Raw genomic sequence first — 20,515 nt, forward strand, 5'->3', positions numbered from 1 at the left:
CGGTATGTTGAAACTTTTGCCTATGGCTGTATGCATGTATGTATGTATGAATGAATAAATTAATGTATGTATGAATGAATGTATGTATGTATGAACGAATGTATGAATGTATGTATGTATGAACGAATGTATGAATGTATGAATGTATGTATGTATGAATTAATAAATTAATATATGTATGAATTAATGTATGAATGTATGTATGTAAATCAAATGTACATTTTTTATTTGAATATTTTATTTTTTTGCTTTGCTGCTTTGCTGATTGGCCAAAGTACTTATATTTAATCATTTCATTTAAAAGATCAGACTGAATGAATAAATGAATGAATATTAGATGAATAATAAACAATAAATACGTACATGCGTACCCAAAAAGGTGAGGATGAAATGCGCATGCGCCACAAACTACAACACAGTCAGGATGATGGCGGATACGGGAAGCGAGGAGATAGCGGTGATTGGAAACACTGATCTGACTCCTTCGGAGTTAGAAAACAACATAAAAAACACGGTAATACGTTTGCAGTTACATATTGATTTAAACGGGAGGACATACACATTTCCCCAGGCCAGGGCGACTCTCATTGTGCCCGAGCGGTTTCGCTTGAGATAGGCCGGTGAGAGTGATCCGAGAGGCGGACAGACAGCTGGACTGGACCGCCTCAACAGCTGGAGGATTTCAACTCAAAACACAGGAAAAATTCAGAGGGCTAGATTGGTTTACTTGACCAACGCCTCTTACGAAAGAAACGTGTGAAACGACCGCTGCTGAGATGTTTAGCTAACTACTATTCCTGTTTTCTGCATTTTCAGCAGTCTCAACATCGCGGCTAGCTAATATTAGCTAACTTTCAGTAGCCAAATACGTTTACTGATAGAGCCAATGAGCTAGTTTTCACATCTGCAGTCATCTTCACATCTGCCTAGCTATGTGTGAGGTCATTTCTAAACTAACTGGTTGGACAGTGACTATCGACTTGTACCGCAAAGCACAGCTAGTGAGGAAACCTTGTTGTGGTTAAGGGGCTGCGGACCTCGTGATGTGTCATCAGGTCTGTTCTGTAACTCGACAGACACTGAAAGTAACTTGACTGTCAGCAGCACCACAAATGCCTCAACAACAGCTGTAATTCAGTATTAAACAGGATTGTTTGTGTGTTTCCCCTTCTGTTCTCCCCTCCGATTATGAATTAAACACGTTGCTCATCCTGAGGTCACTTTATTATTTCGTTCCTCAGATGGTTGAGAAGGGGACGACTCTTCTGAAGAGGATGGAGATCAGTGTGGCTGAGGCAGAGAAAAGGACAGGAAAAAATGCAGTCAGCATGCAAGAAACCTACACGGTTTACCTCATTGAAACAAGGTAAATTACTTTCTTAGACCTTTTTTCCTCTTGAGAAAACGAGGATGATATTTATGACCGATAACTGATTAAAAAAAATCACTTATCCAGTCCTTGTTTTTTTTTCCTGAATTGCTCTATTTCGTATTTAACTGAGCAAATATTGAGGAGCTCAAACCCTGAAGCAGAGTTCAGTACAAGAAAATAACAAAATGTCAGTAGTGTAATCAGCAGCATTGCCTCATGTGACCTTGGTGCACGTGTAGAGCTATACATTCCCAGATGTCAAGGAAATTAAAAAACCTTCTCTTCTTTTTCAATTTCTCCACCTGTGCTTATTATAATAGCACTGTGTATTTCTGTAGTGGGCGTCATGTGGTCATTTAAAGCAAGGCTAGCAACAGAACAGGAAAAGATAAGATAATAAGATAAGATAAGATAAGATAATCCTTTATTAGTCCCACAACGGGGAAATTCTCAGTGTTACAGCAGCAAAGGGAGAAGGCACTCAAGAAAAAGAAAAGAAGTAGCAAGAAGAGAATTAACAAGCAAGTAATTAACTTTAAGTACTTAACAAGGTTTTTACAGTTTGTTACTTGTATAGACAATATATTTAATAAAAGTAAGATAAAAATCCAAATCCTACACTTCACAAAAATGTAACAATATAAAGAATTATAATTAATAAAAAGCTAAGATATTTATACTATAAGGATATTTGCCTAAAATTCACAAACTAAAAACAAAACAGAAAAAAAACTGTACATATGACTGTGTATTACAGAGATTTTGTTTGTACATGGACATTGTAAGCAGGATGAGTAAATCATCTACACACAGCACATCAAGGTATTTATGATACGACCAGATTTGGTAGCATAGTCATAGTGTTGCTTCTAGATGTGATCTTCATCAGATTCCTAAACGTCTTCCTGTGCATTTTTGAACAGAGTATATTTAACCTTTAAAGTAAATCCTGCATTCCTGCTTCTTGCCGGGTTACCAACTGTGCTGAACCAGGACATATGGGTGGAATGAGAAATAGTGCTGTCTATTGATTGGTCAAATGCAGTCGTCACAGAATCATCAAGCATTGGCACTCGAGTCAGATGACCAATATTTAAGAAGCCCATCTCTTATCTCTGTCTGCTTTTTCACATAAAACCAAATTCCAAATAAAAGCTAAATCAGAACTGTGTTTTTCTTATTTTTGCTGTTAACACTAGTGTTGTTTGACAAATCTTCTGACCCCCTTCCCAACCTCCAAAGAACCCCACTTACTTTAGTACTGTTGCCTGATGATGGATGATAGATGGAAACAGTTACTCAACCAAGGTATGGATAGTTTTGGGTTCAGATTTGTAGCTGCAGTGCCTGGTGGAAAAATGCCTTACTACTACCCAACCGTATTGTGGATCCTCTGGTCTCCAAGAGAAACCACAGGCTGGTGCAAAGCCGCACTAGACCTGTAGCAAAGGGTGAAACATAACGCTGGGCTGGAAGAACGTTTCAGGTTTAAAATGCATGCAATACATAAGTCTGTCCATTGCTTACGTCTTGGCTTTGCAGTGCTGTATGGCCCTGAAGGCACAGGCGTGTGCTACTGGTCAGAAAGCCCAAGGACAGCGTTTTCTATTTCTGTCACTCCATCTTACTTTCTATTTTTTTTGGCCAAAAGCTCTGTGCTCAAAACCAAGACATGCCACTTTTGACCTGGAGGCTGAGTCAGCAGCAGTAGCAGTATGATGTCTGAGCCATGTTTACTGCAGCATTACGGAAACATCCTCTCCTGAGTCGCAGTCACATGACCTGCAATCATAACCATCACAACATTTGCCTTTTTGTCATTCCATTCATCTTGCTGAACCACATTGTGTGCTTCCATTTCAGCAGCGCTGTTTTGTGGTTAATATCCAGCACACACACATAGCCAGGTCGCTATCAGAAATAGGATCTGTCATGGCAGGGGTGACTGGGAGATCCTATCGAGCCAGAGAGTTCGGTGGTAAATGGAGGCTGCTTTGTTGTAGCTTCAGTTCTAAACAGAACACTGCAAACAGAAATATCCTCTAGCATGCTTATGGCCTCGGAGTTCACAGCACAGAGCCATATTGTTAGCTTGGCCCATGAAAGGAAACAAATGTTTTGGTAAGGATATGTGCAGAGCACGCTGCACACACGCACACACGCACACGACCTGTATTTATTTACCCCAGGCGACAGAGAGGGAGAAAGGGAGAGAGAGAAAGAAGTTTGGGGCAAGTGGGTTTTGAGAACAGTCACGCAGTTGGAGAGGAGAATGCCTTCTAGCAAGTGTGGAGCCTCTGCCTTTCTCGTGCATGTTTTTAGTGTAGAGCCCCATTATGTGCTCTCATTTCCTCCCTGGAGTCCTCTGGGTCCTGGGCTCTTGTTTCATAGGTTCCCCATTTCTCTGTCCCCCTCTCTTTCTCTTTCTCTGCCTCTGTTGCTCTCTTTCTCTCATGACTCTCTCTATCTTGCACTTACGCCAGCTGCATTATTGCATAAGAAGTAGATTGTGTGCTTCTCGTTAAGTATAAGGCTGTGCAAAGCAGTGAAACAATATAGCAGCATTCCATACTCGATCCCTCGTTTTTCTGATTCATACTAGTGTACTTCAGTTGTTCTCTGCCTCTAAATTAGAAGCACTTGTGTTTCCAGGCTCTAAGGATTCACTGAGATTACACGTCACAGTTAAACTTCTGGCACATGTTTGAATAGGCACTCAAGACATCTCCTTTCATGAACCAGGTCTGGGCCACTTGAAAGTTTGTGTGTTTGTCAACTCTGTTTTATTTAGACATGAGGTTCAACCTTTGAGCAGTCTCACTTTTTACTGGTGGAAGTTTCACATTTCTAGAAAGATTTGTATAGCTAAAGATTTATTTCTGTTGGATTCTAGTAGTATGTTAGCCCTAAGCACATGAACGTCTTGATGGTTGTGCTTGATTACATATGGACATTTGAAACTTTTAAAAGATATTCAGTGTTTCATCTGAAGCTTGTAACAGACATACATTTTCAGCGACTCTTTTAATAAAGAGCTCTGGCATAGAGCTGCTGCCACTAACCAAAACCCTTTGGTTAGACTTTGGCTTATATTTGACATCAGTGACGTATCTAGGACTTCCAGACGGCCTACAGTGACTGTTTTTCTCATGAAATTGGTCTCGCACATTGGACATCAAAACATGGTTTTTGATTCTGCTTTCACTTTCTTATTATGCTATTGGGTAACTTAATGCAGTAGGCTATCTGTTCCGCTAATAAAGCCTTAACCAGTGGGAGAGGTTGCTCGGCTGTTTCTACATAGATAACTCGGAAATAAAATTTTGATTGTACAGTTTCACTTTGTGTTTCAAGAATGTAGCCCTTTTGTTTACAACCAAAACTTAACAATGAAATTTGAGTTGTACTGTAATACTTTACGTTCTTTTGAAAAACAGGATTTGATACTCAGCTAATAACATTCTACCAGTGTCACTGACTGTTCCCTTGAGAAGAGTGCAGTCAAAAGAAAAACCATGTTATTTTAGCAAAATACTAACAGTACATCGTGCATATGGTATCCTCCTAACTAGTTTTCACTGTATTGTGCAAAGAATGGTGCATATGGTGAGAATAGGCTACAGTCTAAAGATACTCTTAGCTAAGATACTGTCAGCAAAATCACTGCTAGTACCTAGATACAAAGATATAGAAATAATTTCATAAGCTTTCTTAAGTCTTAGGTGCTGTTAGCAGCTCTAATTTGCTTCAGGCAGTTAAAGTACGCAACAAAACCTACATCTTACTGTGTTCTTTCTTTTTCAGGGCGGTGGATGCTGCATCTGAGGGAGCAAATCCTGCTCCTGACTCTCTCTGGAGGCGCTACAGCGAGTTTGAGCTTCTCAGAAACTACTTGTTAGTCACCTATCCATTCGTAGTCGTTCCACCTTTGCCTGAAAAGCGGGTAAGTGAAGTGCCTTGCTCTTGGGCATACAGACATTTGTGGTACTGTAGCTGACTGAGTTTGATCTCTTGTTGCAGGCAGAATTTGTGTGGCACAAACTATCTGCAGACAACATGGATCCAGACTTTGTGGAAAGGCGACGAGTTGGGCTTGAGAACTTTCTGCTTCGGGTCGCCTCCCATCCAGTTCTGTCTAATGACAACATCTTTTACTCCTTCTTGACTCAGGTACTGTTGAAAGAATTGAAACACACATGTCAAAATGTTTCTAGGCACCTGTTCAACCAGTGCTGCCTGTATAATCAAGAGTATTAATTAGGAGTTTGCCATTTGCTGCAGAAACAATGAAAACCGGACTTTGTTATAATTTATTTAACAAACAAAATTAAAGAAAAAGATGCCAATTCATACTGAGGAACAGGTAAGGACACCCTTTGCCCTAATAGCTGGTATTTCCCACTCGACTGAAATAACCTCAATTAGACTTTTCCCGTAACTGTCTTGGAGAATGTTTTCCCATTGTTCCGTGCAGATTTCTTTCAGCTGTGTGATGTTTGAGGGATTTCTTGCAACAGCTCGTTTCTAACCTCCTCACAGCATCTCAATAGGGTTAAGATCCCACTTTGACTTGGCCATTCCAGAACTCTCCATTTTTTTCTTTTGAGCCATTCCTTGATGGATTTACTGGAATGTTTTGGGTCATTGTCATGTTGCATGGTCCGCCTCCGCTTCAACTTGAGGTCTCACATTTTCCTCAAGCACCGTCTGATAGAATAAAGATTTCATAGTGGATTCATGGAGAGCTTGCCAGGCCCTGCTGCAGTAAATCAGCCCCAAACCATGATCATTTCCACCTCCATGCTTTAAAGTTGGTAAGAGGCTCTTGCTCTCAGATGCTGTGTTTGATTTGAGCCAAACATTTTTCGTGTTACTGTGCCCAAATAATTCAACTTTGGATTCGTTTGTCCAAAGCACATTGTTCTAGACAGTCTGGTCTTTGTCTAGATGTTCTCATGCAAACTTTACTTTATTTATTTATTTATTGTTTTTTTGGACACCTCCCATAAAAACTGAACTTGAGCAGCCTCTTACTGATGGGTAGATGCATGTACTTTGATATCAACTTTGGCAAGTACAGTAGGTCCCATGATGACATTTTAGGATTGTCAAAGACTTCTTTATGCATCTTGTCATCTACTGTTGGGCTAATTTGCCAGGACAGACTTGTCAATTATTTTCCAGTTAATTTAATGGCTGATTTCTAATTGTTTTGAGATAATAATAATAATAATAATAATAATAATAATAAATTACATTTATATAGCGCCTTTCACAAACCCAAGGTCGCTTCACATAGCATGGGCAGGACAAAAAAAAAAGTAATCTATTAAAATCCATGCCCAGACTAATTTATATATACACTGCTCAAAAAAATAAAGGGAACACTTAAACAACACAATATAACTCCAAGTAAATCAAACTTCTGTGAAATCAAACTGTCCACTTAGGAAGCAGCACTGATTGACAATCAATTTCACAGCTGTTGTGCAAATGGAATAGACAACAGGTGGAAATTATTGGCAATTAGCAAGACACACTCAATAAACGAGTGGTTCTGCAGGTGGGGACCACAGATCCCTTCTAAGTACCTTTCTGCTTTCTGGCTGATGTTTTGGTCTTTTTTGAATGTTGGTGGTGCTTTCACACACATGCTGGTGTGGTTGGCCCTGGGTTCCTCTGCAGGACAATGCTAGACCTCATGTGGCTGGAGTGTGTCAGCAGTTCCTGCAAGATGAAGGCATTGAATGGACTATGGACTGGCCCGCCCGTTCCCCAGACCTGAATCCGATTGAGCACATCTCGGACATCATGTCTCGCTCCATCAATGCCACGTTGCACCACAGACTGTCCAGGAGTTGGCGGGTGCTTTAGTCCAGGTCTGGGAGGAGATCCCTCAGAAGACCATCCGCCACCTCATCAGGAGCATGCCCAGGCGTTGTAGGGAGGTCATACAGGCACGTGGAGGCCACACACAATACTGAGCCTCATTTTGACTTGTTTTAAGGACATTACATCAAAGTTGGATCAGCCTGTAGTGTGTTTTTCCACTTTAATTTTGTGTGTGACTCCAAATCCAGGCCTCCATTGGTTAATAAATTTGACTTCCATTGATGATTTTTGTGTGATTTTGTTGTCAGCACATTCAACTTTGTACAGAGCAAAGTATTCAATGAGAATATTTCATTGATTCAGATCTAGGATGTGTTATTTGAGTGTCCCTTTATTTTTTTGAGCAATGTATATATGTACTAATATGTGGTATTATAACAAAGTGGAAGCAATTGGAAATGACAGCAACTCAACTAACAAAGTAGTAGGCCACATAAAATGACAGAGCGGGGTCAGCGGATGCTGAGGCGCATAGTGCATAGAGGTCGCCAACTTTCTGCAGAGTCAGTCACTACAGACCTCCATACTTCATGTGGCCTTCAGATTAGTTCAAGAACAGCATAGAGTATATGTATGTATATGAGTATATGTGTATGTATATATGTGTGTGTGTGTGTGTGTGTGTGTGTGTGTGTGTGTGTGTGCGCATGTGTGCCCATTTAAATCATATATATGCATGCATGCATGTGTATGTAGTATTTCTGTTTAGATCTCTACCCTTTAGGGATCTTTATCAGTGTCAAAACGAAATGCTCTCTGTCCCGCAGGAACAAAGCTGGAAGGAAGTGGTGTTTGAGACAGGATTTCAGGCAAAGGTATTTTATTAGCAATTTGTTTTATTTGTTTTTGTGTACTCCCTAAGACTCTTAATGAAGTTCAGCTAACAGTGTTGTTGATATTTAGTTTCACCATATGTTTCTAATCATAGCTTGATATGCCATGGTGATGTGGAGTTGTAGAGGTTGTGGTGTCTTGTCATTCACCATGGCTGGCAGTTTGAAAGTGCAGTAGCACAAGGCAGTTGGAGTGCTACTGCAGTGAGGAATCTTTTATCAGTACATGCTGGTTCATATAAACAACCACAGGAAGTCTGTTTGAGCTGTCTGGATCAACTTGGAGAGCAGTTGTGTTTTTTCTTTTTTTTCTTTCTGTGTGTGATTGGATATGTGTGCATGTGTGTGTATGAACAAATTTTTTTCAGCGTTTAGTATCTTATTTGAAGAGAGAGCTGTAGTATCCCACAAATGTTTTTTCAACATGCATTTTTTCCATGTTTCCAGGCAGATTCAAGGTTGAAGGCTTTAAATGCTACATTCAGGGTGAAGAATCCAGACAAGTAAGTAATTTAACCACAGGTTCTGTTTAACAGACAGTTTTCTTTGTAGCAAGGTCCACAACTATTAGTTTGTCTTCTTTTAACAGAGGGAATTCTGAAAGACGATCAGAACTGTCAAGTCACAATGTGTTATGTTGTATTTAGGCCTTGACATCTTTCTCTTTTTCTCTTTCTTTCTGCCTTTCTCTGTCTCTCAGGAGGTTTGCAGAAATGAAGCACTATGGAGACGAGCTCCAGTCTGTTATATCGCAGCTGCTGCGTGTGCGAGCTGTGAGTGCGAACAGCCGGTGTATTTTCCCACACACACAGACCGAAACCACTGCTTATCAAATCACACGGCCTCTGCTTGAGTAATACTTGGCTTATTTGGACTGAGGTGGTAGATAACGTATTAAATCAAGTTAATTGCACTAATATTTAGTTCTGAAATAATCTGCATGTGGCATATAAATTTATATTTTAGCGGATTCGTAAGATTGTTGTTGAAGCCTGATTATTAAATGTGTGTGTTGAAAGAAATGCGAATACATTACTAATTCAAGCAAACTCTTCACCCAGAGAGTGGCTGACCGTCTGTATGGAGTCTACAAAGTTCATGGGAATTACGGCAGAGTCTTCAGGTGGGCTTTTCTTTTATTTTTTTAACACTGTATGCGACACATTAGCAGTAGTTCTAAAAAGGGGTGTGAATCTTTGTGATGACAGCGGACTGATTCAGTTCATGTTGCATTCATTTCTGATCTGATTCAAAAGTGATTCTTGTAAACAAAAATTCTTGGAAACATTTTTACTTTTTGCACCTGAATTACTCACCTCTAGTCTTTGAAGTGCACTTCAAGGGGGGGGGCTATATTTTGGAAAACTTATTTTTTCATTAAATAAAAAAACCCTCCCGGTCATAATATTGTAGCATCACCAGCTGCTCTGCATGAGGTGAGAGGACGCTGTTTTTCTGGTGAGGTTCTGAAGCTCTCAAGCCATCCATTATGGTTTGTGATTTGAAGTTGAGTATAGCCTGCACGCTGTGCATTTTTCCAAATAAAGACCTTTGTTTGGATTCATTGCAGCATTTCCTGCATCATTCTTCAGTCATCTCTGTGATATTGAGCTATATAAGTGAAATCAGAGAGCGATTGGCAAGTGAGTTATGGTGTGAACACACTGACTTTAAGCAAAGTTTGTGCATTTTTCTTAAAACATATTTTCAGTCAAGAGCCTCTTTCTCTGAAACCTTCAAACTAAAGGTGTAATTTCTTTTCTGCCAAAATGTTCATAATTTGTTCATCTTGCTTAAACCATACAGCATATCTAAAAATACCACATTTAGAAAGACTGTGATCAAAAACTGAAAATTATACTAATAACGATTTATTAAACTATTTACTTTAAAATATTTAGCACATGTATTATATGACATTAATAGTCCATTGGAAGCCCTTGTAAAATCATTTTTTTTGTTTTTTTAATGCATCAGATTAATTGAAAAGAGGATAGTAGCACATCTGAGTAATTCCCTTTTTGTTCTGCACAGTGAGTGGAGTGCCATTGAGAAAGAGATGGGTGATGGATTGCAGAGTGCTGGACATCACATGGATGCGTGAGTACATTTTGCATACGCTTATAGGGGATGCCTGGTTTTATGAGCTATTCTCATGCAACATTTAAAGGATTAGTGCAGTGTTCAAATGGTTTTGATTGTATTTCCCATTCCTGGGGATTCTATCCCTCTCCATCAGCCTATCCTGTTACCCTCAGAGAGCTCATTGAAGAAGCTGAAATTTGAAGGTGTTGCATGATGCCCTGCAGCACAGTGATGTGATTCTCCTGTTTAAAACTGTAAAACACATTTGCTGGATTGAAAGCACTCAGGTTTCCAAGGAGGCCCCACACCACCACCAAGTTCTGTAACAAGTAGCCAGGAAGGAGAGCCCTGGGGAGGTTTGAGTTTCACTTTGGCTGGCTGACAACTAACGGATCTGTGGCCGCGACCAATAAGATTAGTAGCGTTTTTGCAACATTGAGAAGATGTTAGAACGTCACTCAAGAATCACTCCTTGCAGCGGTGTTGTTAGCATGACTCGACTTCAGGTTGCCCCTGGCTCTCTTCCCCTGGTCTGTGAGGCTGTTGTTCCTGATGGCTTCCAGATTGCTGCACTCAGCTGCAAGGTCAGAGGTCATCCAGTCCCAGACCTGTGTTGCGGCACTCTGTATGCTGCCAGTCAGAGTCCGCTGAGAGGGAAATGGCCTGTCTGTCATCAGCCCTCTTCGACGGCTGTCAGGGCACTTTAAGGATCATGTTTCTCACCTTTTCCCAAGAATCAGTCAAAACTCCTGGAAGTGTGAATGCGCTTGATTCGTCTGTAAGGCACCGCAGTGTTATTTCTTGTGGTTAAATAGTTTCAAAAGAAGTGTAGTGTAATATGATTGAGGCAGTGTGTTACAGTTATTTTAACATGTGCTGTTCTGTATTCTGTGGCTACTTTTGTTTCTTTGAATAACAATTTCTGTTTATAGAGTAAATGATTAAAAGTGCCTCATGCACACTTCACTGCCTCATGTGCTTTTTCATCCTGCCTTTTTGCAGGGTGTAAAAAGCACCAAAAGCATATTTAAGACAAGTTACCTGTGTATCTGTGTGTGTCTTCGTGTAAAGAGTTTAACAGAGACCTTTTTTTTGGCAGGTATGCTGCTTCTGTTGATGACATATTGGAGGAGGAGGAGCACTACGCAGACCAGCTGAAGGAGTACCTTTTCTACACTGAGGCTCTAAGGTGTTGTACACATCAGCACTAATGATTTTTATTTAAACCTGAGCAGCAGAAACAGATCTTTGGGCAATGTGCCTTCTGTGATGCCCACAGTGAAGCACACAGCCTGTTTGGGTGGTGGATCATTCTCAGCACTGCAGTAACACTGATGTGGTAGTGGTGTGGTAGTGTGTGTTGCGCTGTCTGAGTGGATCAGACACAGCAGTGCTGCTGGTTTTAGTGCTGCTAAACATCTCAGTATCTCTGCTGGACAGAAAATAGACCAACCAAAAATATCCAGCCAGCAGCGTCCAGTGACCACTGAAAGGACTAGAGGATGACCAGCACAAATTGTGCAGCAGCAGACGAGCTGTTGTCTCTGACTTTACATGTGTAAGGTGGACTGACAAGGTAGGAGCGTCTAATAGAGTGGAGAGTGAGTGGATACAGTGTTTAAAAACTCCAGCAGCACTGCTGTGTCTGATCCAGTCGTAGCAGCACAACACACACCCACCACATCAGCATTACTGCAGTGCTGAGAATGATCCACTACTCAAACTGCTCTATGAGGGTCCATGGGGCTCCTGACCACTGAAGAACAGGGTAAAGGGGGCTAACAAAATATGTAGAGAAACAGATGGACTACAGTCTGTAACTGTAGAACTACAAAGTGCACAGTAAGTAGGCCTGATAAAATGGATAATGAGCATAGAAACAAGGAGGTGGCCATAATGTTATGTCTGGTGGGTGTGTGTGGGTGGGTGTATGTGTGTGTGTGTGTGTGTGTGTGTGTGTGTGTGTGTGTGTGTGTGTGTGTGTGTGTGTATATACATACAATAAATTTACACACAATGTAAAGACCAAAAGGCATTTTCAAATTATATTAAAAACTGAAAAACGTCAAACATACACACACACACGCGTACATGTATGTATGCGCGCACACACTAGTCTGCCTTCACACGCATATGAAATTGAGTGACATCCCATTCTTAATCCATAGGGTTTAATATGATGTCTGCCCACCCTTTGCAGCTATAACAGCTTCAGCTCTTCTGGGATGGCTTTCCACAAGGCTTAGGAGTGTGTATATGGTCATAATGTTATGCCTGATGGGTGTACATTAGACCTGCAGGGGCATTTTTGTGTGCGAAAAGGCTGAGAAACAGGTAGCATTTCCTGACCATTTTTTCCTAAATGCTGTTTTTTTTCATTTTTGTACAATTTGGCAAGCAAAATAATTTTAAGTCTGTTATTTCTCATTTTGAGAAAATTATTAGATTATTTAACATGCATTCCTTAGGTAATTGTATTAGGTGACATCTCACTATTTAGACTGGAGATTACATTAAAGAAGGGTGGTCTATGACTTCTAAACAATGTTATACAAATTTGTGCATCAACATATGGGCTGCAGTTAGAAATTGTGTTTTTGATTAAATTGCTAGTGAGTGTACAAGATAGTTTGAAAACTGGCAATTTGCTGTATATTCTACAGCATTTGAGAGTTTCAGAATCTTTTTTTTTCCTTTCCATTTTGTAGAACAGCCCCACTGAGGTTTGCACCTGAGCATTTCATAATGGAGATTCTGTCACATTAGTATATTTGATATCATCAGGTCCAGTTCAAACTGCTGCTTTGGTTTGAGCATTAAAGAATTTCACCTGATTCACCCCTCAGCAGGCAGCCACTAGATGGCAGATGGTTTCATCCTTGCCCTGAAGTAAAAAATGCTGTTGGAAAGGCACCATTCGAAGCCTAATTTGCTGTATTCCACACACAGAGAATAATTAAGTACAGTCTTGAACTGCAGCTTAATGATTTAAGTCTCAAAAAATTACAAAAGAAGCATTTGGAGGCCTCATTGGCATTGCAGCGTTGATTCGAACTAGAGAAAAGGGTGCAGCTAATATGCTATAATATAACCTGTTAGGATGAAGCAATTTGACCCCAAAAAAATACACTACATACCTTGACATATGTGTAATCGATTGAATTACATGTGATGCTGGAAGTGATCTCCGTTTTCTGCCAGACACATGAAGGGGTATGGGAGCATGCACCCAGAAGATGCAAACAGAGGCTAAACGTCTCGATGGCTGTCTGGCACCTACCTTATCTCTCTGATGCAGGGGCATCCCGGCTTGGTCGAAACTCCACATACTGAGGAGCACATTGCATGTTTCATTCAGATTGCTTCATCCTAGTGAGAGTTATTACAGAATATTCAGGGTCTCTTTCAAGTGAATCTCCCTGTAGATTGGTAATAGTAAGGCTACCTTTACTTTGTGTGAACATTTCATGTTAAAGGAACCAGTAGAAATGCTCAAATTCTAGCAACTCTGATGCCATTGAACTCTGTAGACTTCCCTCTATGCATTACATAGTCTGCATGTTACTGTAAACCAATGCACTGAGCGAAATGTCCAGTTTTTACAGTATGATCCTCTAAAGTAACAAACCAGTCCTGTCAATAAGCCATCGTAGGCTTTACTCTTTGAAAAGAGAAGTGCAAAGTAATGTTTAAGAGGTCAATTAATCTAATCTCTTGGTTATCCCCTCTTAACCATCCACAGTTCCTCAAATCTGGCATGCTGGTCACTGAGTCTGTCAAGTTTGGAGGTGAATGGTCAAAAGTAGTTTTTGAGTCGGTATGTCTGTTCAGTTTCCATGTGGGAGAGCAGGGTTTAAGCATTGGTCTTGGCACTGTATGTGAGGTAATTTGATAATTGGTCATGTTGAAAATAAGTGCAGGGGCCTTATTTATAAACCATACTTGAGTTTCATACTGAATTTATTCTTAAATATTTTCAGCATTACATTATTAACAAAAATGAGTGTAAACAGGAACATACACACAAAATTTGTATTTGCAGTTGAGTCAGGCAAGGCCTGTCGTAATTATATATTAATTATTTAAATAATAATTATTGCATAAACGGCTCATCACAATTATTTCAGGTGATCAGTTATTTTCTGCACTTGTTAACTTTCACAATCATACATTTACATCAAAAATCATAATGTGCATTGGGTGCGTTTTCATCAGTTGAGGCAAATTCATGTAAATAAAAGAAAGTAAAGAAAACACCATTATTGATATGCAATTTCTTGTACAAAACAAAAGTTGTCATTTCTAACTGGTGCGTTAACATATTTATAGGGCAGTAGGGAGTAATGTTTTGTTTGTTTCTTTGTTTGTGTGTATGGCAGTTAAGTGTCAGCTAAAATTTCTTGGCCAGGCTTAATAAAGTGGTCATAGAAGTGAGCGCACGTGAACAAGCTTTTCAGCACAGACCTTTATCTAACTTGATTATGAATCAAGTTTTCAACAATAAACACTCAAAGGAAAAAAAATTGTGTAGTGCACTTACAGTGTGTCTGGTTTTACAGACTCAGGGTTAGCTAGTTGAACAGGCTTATTAAAATGATTTCTTTTTTATGTAACAAAGAATTCAAGCACACAATATGTAGATATACTGACAGGGGTCTTTAAAGATAGTTTTGGCTCATGGACCACTCATCATTATGTACTAAAAAGTTAATCTTGTGCATTCTCCCTTATGTCCTTGACATCTGCCAAGATGTTAAGAAGGGCAAACAACTCTTTATCAGTGAATGAAATGAGAAGTTGTTTAAATCTAGTTGTGTGTGTATGTATGTATGTATGTATGTATGTATGTATGTGTGTGTGTATATATATATATATATATATATATATATGGTAATATTTTAGTATTAAATTATTTGGATTTTGCATGACCTTTTAACGAACGTTAAATTGTTGCAATGGCATTGGAAACAATTGGACATGCATCATCTATAAGAAATCAGCTTTCATTAGGCATTTGTCAGTGTTGACAGATTGCACAGTCTAATGCCAGCAGCACACTGGCGCTGCCTCTTTGTAGAGGTTGTACATAAGGTTAGAATCCTGCATTTGTCTATGCACATTTTCATGTCAAATTCACTTTTCATGTATAATCATTTTAAAATCAAATCCATGCGTTTGAATGTTTTAGAAATGAGGCTCCAGATGTGTTAGATTAGGGCTGGAAATAAACACTGAAAGGCATAGATGTCTAAAAGGCATAAATGTCACATTGAGCTGAAGTAGAACTCTCATGTGAGTATTGTCTTCATGAACTGAAAAGGCATTTTGTTGATATCCTGCCAGTTAATTGGCCTTTAGATTAAATCCACACATAATGAGCAAGGGTACCTCATTGTATTCCATAATATTGGCATATTGTATATAACTTTTTTTGCTTTGTTTTATTTTGTACAATAATTATTTATATAATGTCCAAACTCATGAAGTCTTGCGTTGGAAATGGTGTTTTTATAGTTTATCTGCCTGCCTTTTTGTCTCTGCAGGGCAGTATGCAGGAAACATGAGCTTTGTCAGTTTGAACTAGAGATGGCTGCCCAGGACTTGACCTCAAAGAAACAGCAGCGGGAGGAACTGGCTACTGGGGCGAGTCTCATCCACTTCCAAAAAACCCTGCAATGGTTCCAGCACTGTCATCACAATGCTTTGAGTTGCAGCATAGGGCTTCCCCCTGAAGGCCTAGATGTTTGTTTTCCTGACTGAGGGAAGCAGAAATCACCCACAACATAGCGTGTTTAGAGTGTGGTGGAACTAGCGGTTTATTCGTGTACATTTTTTGAAACAATGAGATGCACCAAAAAAAAAAGGTTTGAGGTTTGGAGCTGCATAAAAAGCCTTCAGGATAAATTTCCCATCATGTTTTTAAAAACAGATGAGTTTCCATAAAGAAAGCTGTTACAACAGTGCTTTAACTAACAATATAACAAAATAAATTAACCACGACACACTTCCTCAAAAGGACGATGTATACCTGGACAGATTAGCTCATATATCCAGTATGAGCTAGGCTTCTATTGAAAAAGGGAATCATAGGGGTACTGAAGTGTGCACATTGTCAACAGTTCTGTTGCTTCTTTAATACATGATATGTGGAAACATTTAAGGGAAACCTGTCATCTTTTGGTCTGAGTCTGAATGTACCTTTCCTTCATATATTTGTAGACAGTACGGACCTTCTCTCTGAAGGGGATGACCAGTAAGCTGTTTGGCCAGGAGACTCCTGAGCAAAGGGAGGCCAAACTGAAAACTCTAGAGACCCAGATTGAAGATGGAGAGGAGATGGTGAAGGAGAAAAATGCAGAGTGCGAGTGAGTGTTTTTCTCTTTTCCCATGTCTCTTTTATTAACCCGCGTATGAGTGGAATTATAGTACTAGTCCCATGCTTTCATCTCATGGGACTTCTTTTATTAAAACTCATATGAATCTCCTGCGACTTTTTTGTTGTTTGTTTTAAGTCAGCAAAATAGTTTTTACTTGAATGTATTATATTAAACTTGCTCTTTACTGAAAGGTGGGGAAGGTCTGGACCCATATCTCATGGCTTTGTGCTTATGTTTGTGATTATGTTAAATGAAAAAAAAACTGACTCTAGATCAGCTGTCTTCCTAACTCCTAAATCACATTCCAAGTGGATCAATATGACACCTGACACACTGTTTATGTATAGAGAGTTTGTGAAGAATGCTTGGGTGGACATTGAGAGATTCAAGGAGCAGAAAGACCGAGACCTTAAAGAAGCTCTCATCAGTTATGCTATCATGCAGATCAGCATGTGTAAAAAGGTGAGTGACTTAATTTATGTAGGCATGCACAATGATAACTTTGACATTGGCAGATCATTGTTAATTGACATTGCAGTGATGTTTAGGTTTGACTGATCTTTCAAACTGATACTTGATGGCCTATTTATTGTACTCCAGAAGGGCTACTGTGGTAAACTGTCTATATTTTATTCATTTTATTTCATTAATTAGCCTATACAAATAAATGTTAGATTTCTCCTTAATACTAATTTAAGTAGTCCCAATTTGTACACTTCATATAAGATTGTGTATCAACATTGTGCTGATGCAGATATCTGATATTTTTCATGTACATATCTGCCACAATTCCCATATCACTGCATCTTTAATTTAATATTATAAAGTATTAACAAAGAATAATTGTAAGCTTTCTTCCTGTATGATAATTATTAGGGATTTCCTTGGGATTTTAGAAAAGCTCTTTGCAGAAAAAAGGGAGGGTTTTTTTTTGGTTTTTTTTTTGGGAAACACTATAAGCATTAAGAGACAATTGGATATAAAGGGCTCTGAATGATTTTGTTCACAAATAACTGTACAAAAGCTACTATATGCATTTGGATAGTAATGTAGTTTAAAGGTATAATCTTGAAGGATCGGTGGGAGGAAATGTAAACAAAAAAAAACATTATAAATTATTTTGGCTTTTACCTTCTATTCCATGGAGTCTTATAGCAGCCAAATCACTGTTGTTGTTGTTTTTTTTTTTTTTTTTCTTTTTGTCTGTAGGGAATTCAAGTGTGGAGTAATGCTAAAGAGTGCTTCAGCAAGATGTGAGTTGTGCCTACGTCCCACTGCATAACCATGTGGTTGTACAGTCAGAGTAAGAGTGCTGGTCTGGGATCAGTTTTTGCCTTTAATTTCTTGATGGACCAAACTGATCCAAGATGAGCACTCTCGCAGAGATGTTCTACACGTATGGGTCCAAAGCACAATCTGAGAGTCATTGAAAGCACCGTTGCCACAGAAGCACGTCCCTAATCTTGACCTAAGAAGCTGAACTCTTCTTCAAAATTCAGCATTCTCCCATACCGCATCCACCAGGCAAAAGTATCAAAACGTGCTTAAAATACTAAAACATTGCAGAGGTACAATGTTGATTGGAGAAAATCTTATTCTGTTTATTTTAAGTCATGTTGACTGGTCTGGATTGAACTATCTTTTCATAATAAATGCGTAAACTGAAGCTTGGTTTGTGCTAGCTGTTGCACAAAGCATTGTTGGAATCACATTTTTCATTAACAACATGAATGTTATTGATGAATGCCAATCCTGGACAAAAAAACTTTTTTCTTTTTTCTTCCTAAATTTGACATTTGGATTTTTTTTGTGTTTAATGATATACTACTTATGCCTTTTCATGCAAATATCTGTGCTAAAATCATTCCTCTTTTGTATATTTTATACTTCTTGAAGACAGCAGAACTTTGTCAATGATGTACCAAATAAAAAGAAAAGCATCTTCAGATCCAGTTACAGTAGCAATCAGTCAGCACCAGGAAACCTTAAATGACTGGGATTTTTTTTTAAACCATTACATTCTCACTGAACATTTGGAGCACATCTATTTCATTGAAACATGAAAGTGTAGTTATCTACACTTAGGACCTTAGTGGTCAAATGTCCTCTGGATGTAAAGCATCCAGGATTGTTCACATCTGTAAGTGCAGCATTCACATGCTCATACAGCTGAAATCTCATTTTTGTATGTTCATCATAACATACTGTACACTCATCATTAGCACCGTCTGCACGTTTCGCTGTGAAATGCAAACTGTTTATAACCACTGACCCACTCCCTTTATGGTTCAATTAAGTGGAAAAGCATAAGCCTGCCGTTTATGTCTAATCCGAGACCTTGCGCTGCATATTTTCTTTGTGGCTGCAGCTTTCCCTATGAATGCCAGATTTGTCATTTGCGATGATGTGTGGGTGGGTCAGTGTTTTGATATAAATCTGGCTGGAGGAACAGGAAGGTCACACAGGAAAAGCAGGATATAATAATTTCCTCATTTAACAGTTGTGTGTGTTACTGAGCCTGGTCAGGCTCTACTGTTGGATTCATTTTTTTTTTGGTGGATTACGAAGATGACTTTTCACTACACATATAAGAGCCAATTGTATTATAATTGCTGTTTAAAACAATTATTGTGCATACACTAATAAATTCAGAATTTTCTAATATTTTGTTTTAGTTTTTTTATCGCTAACAAACATGCAAAACCTAAAAGAAAAAAGGTCATTGTTTTACTGTATTCAGAGCTACAGAGAGCTAATTAGCAAAGACATTGTTTAGATAAAGCCTGCCATCTGAAATTCGCGGAGAATGCCACAAGAGAAATGCAGTCCACACATAGAGGGCAGCAGAGAAAGAGTCATTTAAATAGCATCATAAAAAACAGCCTTAAGCTGCGTTTTTTTGGAAAACGTCACTGAGGGCTGTTCTGAGAAGAGTTTGGGTTATTAAAATGCAGTTTGGTTTGTGAAACTTTAGTGTGCAACAAAGCTTAGTCATATAAACTAATTTTGTAGGTTCTCTTTAATAATATCATTTAAAATGTAACGAGCGAACATTTTATCAGAATTTGAAGCAAAGAGCCACATTACTGCACTTTGAGCTTGTTTAAAAGTGGTATTGAATAAATGCTGCCATCTTGTGTTGAAGTAACGTCATCATTGTGTCTGAAAAGATCTCGCTTGTGATTAGTCTGCAGAGTTGAAAGCCTATAGCTTTAAAACTGCAATGCCTATAGCATGGCCCTAATAAGACCCTTGAACGAGAGAAAAGAAAATGGTTTGCAACTTGGTTTGATTCTAGTTTAAAGAACAAACCACAGAGTGATGAGGCTGATGCCCCTTCAGAACAATGTTGGTTTCCTGTACACAGTTAGGAAAAAAAAGGTTCTGTGCAGAGGTACCTTTATTGTTCAAGATACAAACAATGCAAATGTACCCTCAAAGGTACAGCAGCGGTTTTAAGGTCAGACTGTGTACCTTAAGTTTTTTTTCCAGTTGAAAAGTACATATTTATACTTCATATGTGTGCTTCATAACCTAATGTTTTAAAGAGAGCAATAAAATAAAAAAGCCTAGAGACAAGGGCGTGTGGAGTCAATACAATTTAGAAAATATAATTTCAATGGATTATGGTACAATTATGTTCCCTGACTAAAGGTACTGAGATCTACCCTCTATCAGTGACAATTTTGTCTATTTTATTTTTTACCATATCTGTAGATGAGTTTAACAAGTATAGGATAATGAAGCATAAATCAACACAGTTTGGGGAACATGCTGCATATGTATAAATTAATTCCTCTCTCTACAACCCTTTAGAATCACACATCTCTCCCCCTCACCCCTCCAGGTCATAAAATGCATAGGTTGCTATCTGTACTCAAAAAAAAAAAAAAAATCAATCAGCTGACCTCAATAGGTTTCCAGGGGACCAAATCCCAGTGCCGTCATCCAGATGA

At 38.9% G+C, this 20,515-nt stretch overlaps 1 protein-coding gene across 1 annotated transcript; it reads left to right on the forward strand.

Annotated features, from left to right (window-relative positions):
- The first annotated feature begins 407 nt into the window (after positions 1-407).
- snx4 (sorting nexin 4) lies at positions 408-19,223 on the forward strand. Its single transcript, XM_017691638.2, has 14 exons — positions 408-514; positions 1,242-1,366; positions 5,177-5,315; positions 5,393-5,542; positions 8,032-8,079; positions 8,545-8,600; positions 8,798-8,870; positions 9,159-9,220; positions 10,132-10,197; positions 11,282-11,371; positions 15,726-15,825; positions 16,402-16,547; positions 16,907-17,021; positions 17,769-19,223. The coding sequence occupies exons 1-14, from the start codon at positions 425-427 to the stop codon at positions 17,814-17,816; spliced, it is 1,308 nt and encodes a 435-aa protein (XP_017547127.1). The 5' UTR covers positions 408-424; the 3' UTR covers positions 17,817-19,223.
- The last annotated feature ends 1,292 nt before the right edge of the window (positions 19,224-20,515 follow it).

The sequence above is a fragment of the Pygocentrus nattereri genome, chromosome 6 (genome assembly GCF_015220715.1).
Source record: "Pygocentrus nattereri isolate fPygNat1 chromosome 6, fPygNat1.pri, whole genome shotgun sequence".
Taxonomy (NCBI): Eukaryota; Metazoa; Chordata; class Actinopteri; order Characiformes; family Serrasalmidae; genus Pygocentrus; species Pygocentrus nattereri.

Bases quoted from the DNA above. Each gene is read 5' to 3' on its own strand.
- snx4 (XM_017691638.2), top strand. From the start codon at position 425: ATGATGGCGGATACGGGAAGCGAGGAGATAGCGGTGATTGGAAACACT. The intron at 5,543-8,031 runs GTACTGTTGAAA...TCTGTCCCGCAG, and splicing joins TTTACTCCTTCTTGACTCAG to GAACAAAGCTGGAAGGAAGT. The intron at 10,198-11,281 runs GTGAGTACATTT...TTTTTTTGGCAG, and splicing joins GCTGGACATCACATGGATGC to GTATGCTGCTTCTGTTGATG.